This window comes from Anoplopoma fimbria, chromosome 24, assembly GCF_027596085.1.
Source record: "Anoplopoma fimbria isolate UVic2021 breed Golden Eagle Sablefish chromosome 24, Afim_UVic_2022, whole genome shotgun sequence".
Lineage (NCBI taxonomy): Eukaryota > Metazoa > Chordata > Actinopteri > Perciformes > Anoplopomatidae > Anoplopoma > Anoplopoma fimbria.
The window spans coordinates 18,714,290-18,726,712 of record NC_072472.1 but is presented as its reverse complement, the minus strand read 5'-3'; the positions used below and the strand labels follow the sequence as shown (position 1 = coordinate 18,726,712).

Sequence of the window (12,423 nt, the reverse complement as noted above, 5' to 3'; positions counted from 1 at the left end):
TGAGGAGGAGACGTCTCCCGCCTGCTATAGGTTCATTCTGAACTGTTGCTGTCGGTAAATTCGCCGTGTTGGACGGTTGCAGCGTCCAGCCTGAAATCTACTCTCCCTCCTCTGTTCTCCCTATTTCCCTTGCTCATGCTTCAGGTAACATCCCATGGACTTGTGGATATAAACTTAAGATGCAAGTGTGTTTCATTTTGGTAGCTTGAATTAGCAGTCATTTGTTTTAGGCCATTAGCTCCTAAGCAAAGACTTAAGGCTGCATTTATTTTACTATTGGTTAAAGAAGATTGATTTTTATATCAGTTGCAGTGGGGATTAGTTAAAGAAGAGAAAGTTTATGTTAAAGCCAAAATGGTTAAAGGGTTATTATTGGGAAATTTAATGGAAATGGAAAGAGTTATAATGGACACATTCTAGTAGTGCTTTTATATATTGTTTTTTTATTTATTTGAGATATTTTTGAAAAAAAAAACAAGACGATATCTTAAGACTGAAGGAATGAAGCATCTTCTGAATTTAATCACCTACCATCTTTTGAATTTATATGTATCCTTTCATCAACAAATGTGACAGTGCATCGTTAGATAATAATCTGTGTGTCTTGCAGGAAACAGCAGAGAGTAATATCCTCCAGACCTCTGAAGTTTCAAAGACTCCTTGAGAGACTTAAAACACTGGCTTAGATAATCAAATGTGGCTGTTGGGCCGACACGGCTTGTGCTTTTTGGGATTTTTCCTGTGTTCTCAGTGAGGTATAGTGTGGAGCTGAAAGTTTTTCTCTTAATGGTTTGCAGAGGTTTTTTTGAAGTTCATGGTTTAATGGACTATGTTTATAAATGAGACATTGAGCAGCAGTTTAAAATTGTCTTGAGTGTCTTTACAGAGATTTGTCATTTTGGAAACTGTCATTACTTTCTTGGAACACTCAGTCCATGTGTCAGTACTGTGTAGTGTCTGTAAAGCTTAGTTAGGTATGTTCCAGAAGGAGTATTGTGTAGGAGCCGTGAAGGGTTTAAAGTAGGCTGTATTTCCTGAGTTAATTTTGTAAACTGACATTGAACACATTGAAGGGTCAGGTTTTAATTTGTATGGCTGGAAAAACAGTTTCTTTTTATTCTTATGTCTCAGAAGTAGTTTACCTCTGATTTGGTTAATTATGTTTGCGTGTTTAAGTTTAAATGTAAACCGGAAGTTGGTGAAATTAACAATTACTCAATGTATTCAATTATTAAAATAAATAATACATGTGTTTTAAAATGATAAATCATTGTATTTGTTATATTTCATGTCAATTTACTATTTAATGTAGACTTTATGCAGTACACACAAAGAAATAGCAAAGATCTTAAAAATGTACTTGTTTTCACAGCCTCTTAAATCTTTTCTCAATTTCATCAAGTCTGCTTATGCTGACTTTAATCATATTAATAAACTCAATACTTGGCTTTTTTTTATTGGTTGTACTCAATCTTTATTGCTAGAGTTACTGTTTAGGTTTAAATTTTCCCTACTAGTTCACTAAACTAAAAAAATGTTTCCTCCATTTTTTTGTGTCAAATCAAAGTAATATTGGATATAATTCCCTACTGTATGTGTGTACGATGCTGTCAGTCTAAACTCAAATGGTTGCCGGGTGTGTGCATGTGGGCTCGGGGGACTATGTCTATGGGGAGAAGCAGAGCAGGAGAAGTTGGAGAGAGCAGCAGCCACACAGAACATGGACAGAGCGTTTACCTGGCCCTGTGCTCTGTGGGTACGCCAAGTAGCCGCCTCTTCCACGGGCCCCCCTACCTGAGCCACGCGCTGCTGCTACCGCCGCCGCCGCCACCGGTCCGTATGCTGTCGCTGGGAAGCCTGCAGGCACATACACACACATACACACACGCATCACTTCCTGCACATGGATGAGTACGTCCCAGAGCTACAGGAGAATGTTGATACCAGCACTGAGCTACGGGATAAAACTATAGCTGTCAAAGACTGGGGCTCATGTCGGGGCGACATCTATCAGCAGTCTCTCACTGAACCCACTGTGATATTCAAAACCCTGCAGACCCACTGATCCATACACAGAAACAGAAGGATAGCCGAGAGCAATTCAGCGAATATCACATTTAAATAAAAATAACTTATGCAGCTTCGATGTGGTTTTCACGACCATCATGAGGGTAATTTCAAATGAAACTAAAACCACGTAACAAAAAAAATAATTAATATGTCATGAACAGTAACCTATGTTACAGTGATAATATTGGAATATATATTATACAGTATGTACTTTAAATGAATTTCTTCTCGATTTTCATTAAAAAAATTGATGTCCGTCTGAAAAGGTGCAAATTCTTATTCATCTATAAAACTGTGAGTAAACTGACATTCACAATTCACCAAGTCCCTGATTATATTAGTGAAAGCGTTTGGCTCTGGAGGGTGTTTATTTCACATGCTTTGGATGAAAGATTACAGCCACTTCTGAGCTGCATGGACATGGGCATAGTAGCCAGACCACTGGGGACCATCTCTGCATTTTGTTCAGGTGTGCTCCCAATTACTGTGAGATTCTATGGAAACCGATTCATCCACTTTTATGCACGAGGCAGAGTATTCCACATTCTTTGCTGGTCTATTCGGGTAGAAGATTCACAGTAGAAAGATATGTCCCGCAATCAAATGGAGACATCTGTTGGAAGATTCGTCATTCAGAGGAGACTCCAATCTGTTAGCTTATGTGAAGACTGAACAAGTCCCTTGTGCGTGTTTCTTCTTTGGTAAATATTTATAGTACTCCAACGCTGAGATTTGTGAAGCTTAAAAAACATTCATAAATCTGTCCAAATTGTCAGTTTATGATACCATAATAACTGTAAGGCCTCACTACCATGCAAATATAAATCCGCTTCTTTAGGGTCTGATTATTCCAACAAATATCAGCCTAATAATCAGTCTGTAATTAAGCCGACGCAGTATCTGTGAATTGTAATTACATTGTTAGCCTTAATGAACACAGTAGCTAGAGGTGGCTGACAGAGGCTAGTCCATGCCCAGGGCCTGGGCTCCTCTCTCAGCACAGGAATGGCATGTCATTAGCGCTGGTGATGAGATTCCTCACTCTGGGCTCAACACCGTCTATGCCTAATCAGCCTCCTAAAATTATCTCCACAGGAAATGCTTTCCTCACTAGCAAGATCTTCAAATTCCCTCAATTGGAATCTTTCTTGAATTTTATATATTTTATCAGCTGAATGTGTGTGCATGTTTGTGTTTCTTATATGTTGTTGGCCACATTCCAGGGACTGGTTTAGACATTACAGAATGGCACAGGACACCTTAGAGAATCATTTTTTGAATGCTGTGGAGGTGAGAAGTGCACCAGTGGGTGACCTATTTTCCGAGTCAGCCTTGTACTGCTATTCCACCAAGAGGGGGTTCACACAAAAGACTGATGAGAGGGAGGGAGGTGGGGGGAGATGGGGAAGAGGGGGTGACAGGGCAGGGTCAGATGAGCCGCAGCCCAAAGAGAAAAACACATAGCTTTTCATCAGCCGGCTGAGAAGGAGGTAATTCACAACTCTGTCGACACAATATGACCATGGATGTGTGTGTTGGGTGTGAGGTGCCATCATGTTGCGACTGGCAGGCAGGTGAAGAAGAGAAAAAGAAATGGCACTTTTCCTCCCAACCGCCTAACAGCTCGGGAGAGAATAAGGGGCCGAGGCGGCAAGGCGTCAGGTGGAAAAAAATAACCGGAAGAAAAAAGACGACAAAAGGCAACTAAAATCAGCCGCGTTTATGCCACCGCTGCCACACCACACCGGGAACTGATTCGTACAGCTCAAATTATATTCTCCGCCTCTTTTCACAAAAACACAAATCAACTCTGATACTATGCTAATGACGGCCATGCAACCCTGCATTTCCACTTACAGTCCCCACGGTTGCTGGGCGGAACAGTGTTTTTCATGCAGCACTCTCCACCTCTTTTTCCCTCTCTCCCTCCTTTCCTAAGTGCTGAATCTATCTTCCCCTCGCTGCCATTGTCATGACACCCCCAATAGACCCACTGGCTTGGAAGTTAGTTGCGGGCAAAGTTGTGGTGAGAGATTAACTTTGCAGGATTAGGTGGGTTAATTAATAGATGGCTGCTGCTCATTGTTTTGTGCTCACGCTGTAAGAAGCCACCCAAGAGAAGCGCTGCAGCATTAAATCAATTTCATGGCCCTTTTATTACTGAGGAGATAAAGCCAATATTTAGCTTTCAATTCTTCACAATTATTGGGCCCCTGCTTTGCCACTTGAGTGGCTGCGCTTGGCTGGGGACAAGGACACATCTGTTTATGAGCTGTGGAGGCCCGGGGGCCTTGGTGTCTGGACTCCGGGGAACTGTCCTCAGCTTTCGCTCCTCGAGCCTGGGGCACAGAAATTCAGCCTTCTTCAGGAGTGCACACAGAAAGGAAGACAGATTAGACCTAAAGAAAGATGGGCACTGTCAAGAATCTCATTTCGCCCTCTCTCCAAGCAAAAAAATTACCCTTTCTCAACATATACCTTTGAATTTCATAAAAAGATTCATATTCACAACAAAAACAGTTGCAAATTTCACAAGCTTTTTTCCAGTCTGATGTTATTCTTTCTACACAAATGCTTACTTTTTGTTCTATGTCCTTACAACTTTGACACTAACTTGTAGAGTTCTATCCTTTCAGCTCCACTGTTTGCAAATATTGACCCTCATTCAGAAATTGATGTTGAACTGTTACCCCATGTGTCCATATCCCGCCCTACCTTAAACAAACTTTAAGCTAAAGCAATTTGCCAAACAAAATGGCATGTCCAATTCATGGTATTGTCGGTGTGAATTCATATTTTTCATCATAGTTCACAGCACATACTGCGGCGCTATGCCTGTAAAGTAGCATTTTTCTCGGGTGCACACCGGCTCTTTTCTGCCTGCACCTGTATTTTGTGAGTCTCTGTGAACTTGACTGTACTGAAGTAGGAGGAGAGACGCAGTAGGGGCAGTGTCACAGTGATCAAACAGCACAGTGCAATTTTTCTGTCAAGGTTTCCTGGGATTTTTTTGCTCGCCCCGACAGCCGGCACAGGCCAGGTCAAAAGCTTTGTTTTCTCTATTATAAAACTGTCAAAGCACTTTGCCGAATATCACAGTGCTTTTAAAGTATAGAGAACGAGGTGATTCCACTGGTCAAATTAATTCTAGCCCCCATCACGACCACTGATGATGTACTCCTCCTAATGTCACCATGATTTTAGGCTGCTTTGTGGTTGCATTGCATTGTTACAAGTCAGTAACAATGCCCTGAGATACCCTAACCTGACCCGCCAGCTGGTTTGATACACAGAACCATCTGAGAAGCCCTCATTGGAAACTTTTTGGAAAAGGGCATGTGCCTTCAAAAATACTTGCCGGCTTATTGGATGGACCATCTGTCAATTAATCTCTTGCCAAAGCCAGTTGGGTGAGGAATGAAAACACATTTTTCTATTGTGAAAAGTCTTCAGTTCCCTTCTTTGCTCTTCTTTCGATGAAGAAATACTCTATAGTTCTGATGTAACATCAACGCTAACCTCTTTAGGAGCACCCATTGTCGTTTAGAACGTTTTGTCTCACACACATCTGAAACACGATTACCGGACACAAACGCATTACTTGATGCTCGGCAAGATGGATTATCGTGTGATATGTGATCCCAGAATATGTGCTCTTCATCTAGTTAGACATTTAACCCTGGATAGGAGGAGGGAGAATTTGAACTTCATCACCTGATCTTAGCTAGTGCTTATAAACTCCTTCATCTTTAACATTACCTCAGGTTTTTCTCCTGTTGCACTATTTCTGGTACAGTTTTTGCAAATCTTTTTTTTCTCTAGCCACTTTCTTATCCTATTACTCAGAAAACATCACAATGAAAAGTTGTTGCATTATGCATCAATGAGGTCCTATTTATGTCCCACCCGTCTGACAACAGCTTGACTGATGTTAATGTAATCTGTACTGTTCTTTGGCCTAAAACTGCCAGTAGCAGCTCCCTCCTGTCATTGACAAAGGAGCGCCATCAGTCACAGAGCACTCTGCTCATTTCTGCTATAAGAAGAACTGTCAACTCACTAATGCACAGGAGGAGCCCAGGGACAGCTGATATTCTACCGCAACCCTATGGATGAAGTAGCCTATGCCCATATTTTAATATCTCTGTGAAACTGAGAACTAATAGGGCTTACATGAAACACAGCACTTCATTTTCAGTGGAAATCCCAAATGGTGTACAGGAAGCAAAAGTACATTACAAACTCAGCATTAAAGTTATTTGTTTACAAAGATTTTAGTTATACCAAACTAGCAAAAAAAAAAAGATAGCAAATGGGGAGGAAATTCCAAGACGTGATTATTAAATAAAGCAATGACATGTCATCAACCAGGGTTAGCTTGCTGGCTAACAAGGTTTTCATGCTACGCTGGTTAACACGGTAGCTTGGTTTTGGAAAGGGGCTTGTGAACAAGCCTTTCAGCCTGAAGCTATAGTAAGTTTTGGTGGCAGACAGAAGGAGTGAGAGAGATGAACGGTAAAGAGCCGACATGAGTGAGACAGATGAACAGGGAAGGACAGCAGCTACATCAGTAGAAGAAGAAGACAAAGAGAAGAAAAGACAAAGAGAATGAGGAATTGAGGGAGAAATAAGGTCAGGACACAGGTGTCGAATTCATTCTCATGGAACTCTGTAAAATACTTTGGCCCCAAAAAATATTTCAAGAACTGAGAACAGATTACTCAGGTAAAACACTAATAACTGCGCCGATAATGAAGTGCTTTCTTCTACACCACTAAAACCAAGGAAAGGTGTCGTTTTGTGCTATAACATAAGAAAACATATAATGTGAGAACAAAACAAATTTTAAACCACATTCCTTGCATTAGATTAATTCGGCAATATTGGAATACTCCCCTAAAGCTCTTGCATTAACTATTTATTTTACAATTACGTACAAGTGAAATAGCAATAAAAAATAGCTAGTGATGCCATTAACACAAAGTAAAAGTATCTTTCTACACAATGATCCCTCTCACAGTTATTAAATATTGATACATTGTATCTTAATTTGGTGGAATTACACTAGTTGCAGTAATGCATCATAATAGTGTGTCAGGCCTTACATGTGATTTAGGAAATATCTAAAATTTCATTGTCACAATAAAAATAAGCAAAAGTGCTCAAATTTCAAACTTACAGTAAGTCCAGTAGCTAAGTAGATGAATTTTGGTACTTGCGAACTCTGATTCTTGTAATTATAAATTGAACTGCCTTAATCAAAATGTTTTTAATGATGGATTATTGACATAATAATTGAATTTTCCAGTTTCTTATCAAAACGAGGCTAATCTAATTGAAAACAGATAATTACAAACCGAACAGAAACACTCCTGGCTGTTTGCCTTTGAAAAATCTAATTACTAATTATTCTACAATCTATCGATTTGCATTTGCATCATAGGAGCGTATAGGTGTCACTGTTCACTGCAAAGTCAATGTAATAAATGTGAGAAAAAAAAAAGAAATCATACAGGAGATTTTTTTTTTCTTTCTGTCACCGTATGACAGTAAGGACAAGCCAGCGGAAATAAGTCTGTTGATAAGTCATAGCGGAGGCAGTGAAGCACACTGCCGCCTTCGCATGAAGGAGGAGGGAGGCATTCTGTCAGAGATGGAAAACTGACTCCACTTCACATTCTGCTTCATCAATAACCTTTGATAAGATGTAGGGAAACACAGAGAGACAAATAAACTGAACAAAAGACAAAAAAATATATATACTGTATATATCAAAGTTACAAAAGAGACAGGCACCTAGCAAGACATCTTTTCATCTCCAGACTGACAAGTGTCCCATTGTTGTCATCCTTCAGCACTACTTTGTTGTTGTTGAAAGCATCTCTGGGTTGTTGTTATCAAAGGCATAAATCACAGAGCCGGAGAGAGCCAGGTGGCTTTCATATGAACTGCTACACACATGCTCATGTCTCACCTCTCCTCTGATCAATGGAGACCTACACTACACACAGCGATCCCCCCCCCAACATAAAATAAAGAGACTGGTGTCTGGGAATGAGCCAGAGAGCGAGAGAGATAGAGCATTTGCATGCACACCAATAATTCAATTATAACTAGACTAATGCAATACGCATATTATTGCAACTCTCATGTAAACACCTTAACCGGGTTATCTTACTCGCATTAAGGTCCTAATCACAGTAAGCATAACTTGATTAACAGAGCTGGGTTGCTTGTCAATCATTCAAATTATTCTTGTCATGTGTATGTCTGCTTTCTTTCAGTGTTTGGATTCTGTGCACGCGCCACAAAGGTCACACGGTTAACAGGATGCCAAGTGGTATGCTTGAAATAGATTAGCTACGGTGGAGATAGTTGGAACTTTAAACATTTTTTTCAATTAAACAAAAGAACTCAAAAATAGACTGAAACTGTAAAATGGCAAATATATTAACATGAAGATGCATATATCCATGCCAAAGTCAGGTTGTTTCATTTCTACTAAACTACACTCTTAAAGGGGCACTCCGCTGATTTTCCACATCAAATTAAATTTACTATAATAGCATGATGATCATTATCATGGCTATCTCGGCTTGAGCTTGAAGACTAAAGATTTTTAGAGAGAGAGGATCTAATGAAAGACAATTTGGATTATGGGAATTGTAGGATCCAGTGTTGTTGGAGCTTAAAGGGGAATACAATCAGAATATCTTGATGTCTGATGCATCGATTTTCACCATTCTTACTTAAAGTCTGTGTCTTGTGAGTCCCTTAACTTCAAGTGCAAAACTAAACTGCTTGAATACACCTTCAATCAGGGCATTCAGTGTAATTCTTTGTGCAAATATGACATACTGAGACAGTCTGTAGCAGCAACTATGACAATAAAATGATAATATAGCACTTAAATAATGTAACACTTTCCCTGAAACATCAAAGTTTATGACCGTCAATTTGGTCATTTTAGCAATGGAGTTACATGCCATTAAAGGAATACAAATGCAGCAGATGTACAATATTCTGTCCAGCACCTATTGAGCTGCTGTTCATTATGAATTCCCAGTATCAGGACGTACTGTTGCAGAGAAAAGGGTTGATGCGTTGGTTAATACAACAGCTGCTCACGTCAACTAGTCAGCTGTATTTATCGTAACAACTGACCACATGCACCTTCTCATACTATGAGCCAGGTTTTGGCATGCCATTTATGGGCTTGAAACATACCGCAGGTAACATTGTCGGTAGTGCTCTAACATATTGGCTCTACAACACCAAGACCCCTAACCTCTACAGTATGAGAGGAATGGTCCATTTTTTTGACTGATATGATCAAACACGACTTCACTACCGTATGTGTGTGTATGTGTGGGATCGGTGTGTATGTGTTGTGTCCCCTTTGCCTATGCTCGGTTCTTTTGTGCTAAAGGTAATGGTTTCTGTATGTAATGAAACCATTTGGCACACTGATCCTTTGCCATTAAGACTTTGTGGCTTCAGATCGGGAGGGAGAAAAAGTCAATTACAGAAGTGGAGTGAGCCTGGAGCTCAGCAAAGCCTGGCTTTATGGCAGTAATTGCCCACGTATCTTATACCTTTGAACAACATGATGAGGCCGCGAAGGAGATACACTTGGTAAAATTTAAACTGGGTAAGCTTTCAGACGCACAGAGAACAAAAAAAAATCCACCATGCTGCAGGAGAACTGCTCTCCCCCTTTACAAGACATCATCATGTTCTAAAATTAGTTTGACACACTGAGTCAAATCTTCTGTTCTGTCGTAACCATTGCAGCGCATTCTGAATTCATGCGCAACACACAAACACGTGAGCGGTGGGTCTAGTGAAGCCACCATGCTGCAGATGGAAAAACATATAATGGGATTCCTGTGGCTTTCTTCGCAGGAAGGTCAGAGGTGAGGTTTGGTTGAGCTATACGGACCAGCCTCGCTGGAGCTAGTAGGCACTGAGTGATTTGCTCAAGGGCTCTTCAGCAGGGTGGATTCTTGCTGAAGTGGGGGCTCGACCCAGAGCCCTTCAGCTGAAGAGCAGTCTCGTTGTCTGTCAAAAATCGGCATATTGAATTGCAGATTGCCTTACCAGTTTCTATATTGCATTATGTATACTGGCTACATAAAAAATAGCTCCAAAAGAATCAATTGTAAATTAGAATTAATGGAAAAAACATTTCTTTTTTATTATAATTTTGCTCACAATACCTTCAGCTTGGAAAATAACTCCAGCCTGGGAAACTGCCAGCTCTGCACACACATCACACAGCTGTACACAGTGAGTGAGTGACTGTGATGTTGTGATGCGGCGTAGAGAGCTCAGGGAAAAAGCTCAGTGTCTTTTACTTCAATTCTCAGTGACAAGAGCGCCGTTTCTTTGTAGCTGAAGTGCATGGCGGCATAGCATCAAAGAGGACAAACTAGGCTCTTTATTGAAGTGCAGCCGCACTTTCGACCTCTTTCTTTGTGCGCCTTCCCATGCACTTCAGTAAAAAGTAAACGGCTCCTATGTTGCAGAACTGATCTTAACACGTTCTGCCTCCACACAAGCCTCAAAATACCTCTCAGTCTCACACACACACACACACACACACACACACACACACGCACACACGCACGATAAAGAAAAAGGAATGGAGAGTGAAACAGTAAGGCGTAGAAAAAAAAAAGAGAGAGGGAATCTGCCAGAATAGATAAGGCAAAAAACATTTATATCCATTCGTTTGTGGAAACAGCAAGACACTGGTTTGCAAATGGGACAGGGTTCTTGGTTCACAACCTAATATTCAAGGCTGTTTCGTGATTGTGACTTAAATAGAGGGAGACAGACAGGGAGGACACAGATGTCTGACCTTGCAGTGGTGCTTATGTAATGGTCTGCTTCAGTGCATTTAACTGCAGTGCTCTCTTCCAACCTGGGATCAGCAAAGGCAACATGTCTCTGCAGTCCAATCTCCTCTGACATCAGTCCTGACACTCAGAGTTTGAAAAGGTCCTGTGAGCTCTGAGCAAAATCAGTTGTTATGTGTGGTCCCAATGGAGTCAATCATACTAATTAAACTAGACTACTTAAGCCTCCTCTCATTAGCGTCCAAGTAAACAGCCTTAATTCTTTATGCATTTTAATGCCCATCTCCCAGTCCTGAGGGTGGTAGTGGAGGGGACAGATGAATGATGAAGGGGGTAATTTCAGGTTTTCTCAAATGAAAGCGACTGCATTAAGCGTCATTTCACCATTCAAGTTAAATATGTGTTTGTGGATTTGCACTGATCGCTGCCAGCTTGCTTTTGTAGGAATAACTAATGTAGAGTGAAAATAAAATACAGCGCATTACCTTTGGTAATAATACGAGGCAGCTTTGCAGACACTATTTCATGAATATGATTTCATAGCCAAGTTTAAACACTGACAGACTCCATTATATTTCAGGCAGCTCCATGCACTGCAGTTACACAATCTACCACTGCTCCAGATACCAGGGGCAAGTAGGGTAACATGTGGTCTGACCCAAAAATAGCACTGCAACATTGGCATCCACTTGATTACTGGAGCTGAAAAACAATGTTTCCAAATAGAGTAGAGGTGTGCATGCAGAGGGCTGTGCACTATGATCATGGTTATGTACACATGCTCATATGCATATGCATGTGTCCATGCACTAGGGAAAGAGAAGATGAGAGCTACTGGAGGGCTATTAGTACAGTCAGCAGGAGGGAGAGATGGAAGGATAGAGGGAAAGGAGGGGGCAGCTGGGTAGACACCTAGCAGCTACCCAACTCGCTGGGCCTGGAGGTCTGGAACAGTGGGTGGGATCAAAACAAGAGGCAGCAGACAGACAGGGCATGGTCTCACAGGCACAATGGCGTAGGTCTATTCCCCCCCCCCCCCCCCCCCCCCCCGCTTCCCCAAATAACACCATGAAAGTAGCAGAGGACAGCTAGAATGTGACTCCACTCACAGACGCAGCAATGCCTCCAGTAAAGTAGGGGGCAGTATGCATCCTCAAAAGCAATGAGTGATGTTCAGGCTCAAGCTTAACACATGCAAGGAGAGCTGGCTGATGGACTGGAGGGAACACAGCAAAATCTACTCTAATACAGCCGCTAATAAGCAAGAGAAGAAGTTAGCTGAAAAGGCGGAATTCTAGTCCGTTAACTAAAACGGAGTATCAGGGCCACTTTGTGAAAAATAATAAGAAATACTCAAGAATAAATTCATAATAGAATAGATTGCTTCTCAGAGAATGCGGATAAGCGGAAAATGCAATAATCTTATATCATATTCTGAAACATGTATGCAAATAATTTAATAAAAATGTATTAATTTATCATTGACATGAGG

At 41.0% G+C, this 12,423-nt stretch overlaps 1 protein-coding gene across 8 annotated transcripts in view; it reads right to left on the bottom strand.

The window, feature by feature from the left end:
- LOC129114086 (RNA-binding protein Musashi homolog 2) overlaps window positions 1-12,423 on the bottom strand; it is a 234,063-nt gene that overhangs the window by 24,538 nt on the left and 197,102 nt on the right. For 4 of the 8 annotated variants that reach the window (XM_054626605.1, XM_054626604.1, XM_054626610.1 and 1 more), the window contains one exon: window positions 1,738-1,857. The exons of 2 other annotated variants lie outside the window; for them this stretch is intronic. In XM_054626605.1, the coding sequence (XP_054482580.1) occupies window positions 1,738-1,857 (120 nt within the window). The remainder of the gene's footprint in view (window positions 1-1,737; window positions 1,858-12,423) is intronic. 2 more of the 8 variants (XM_054626606.1, XM_054626611.1) reach the window with 1 other exon arrangement.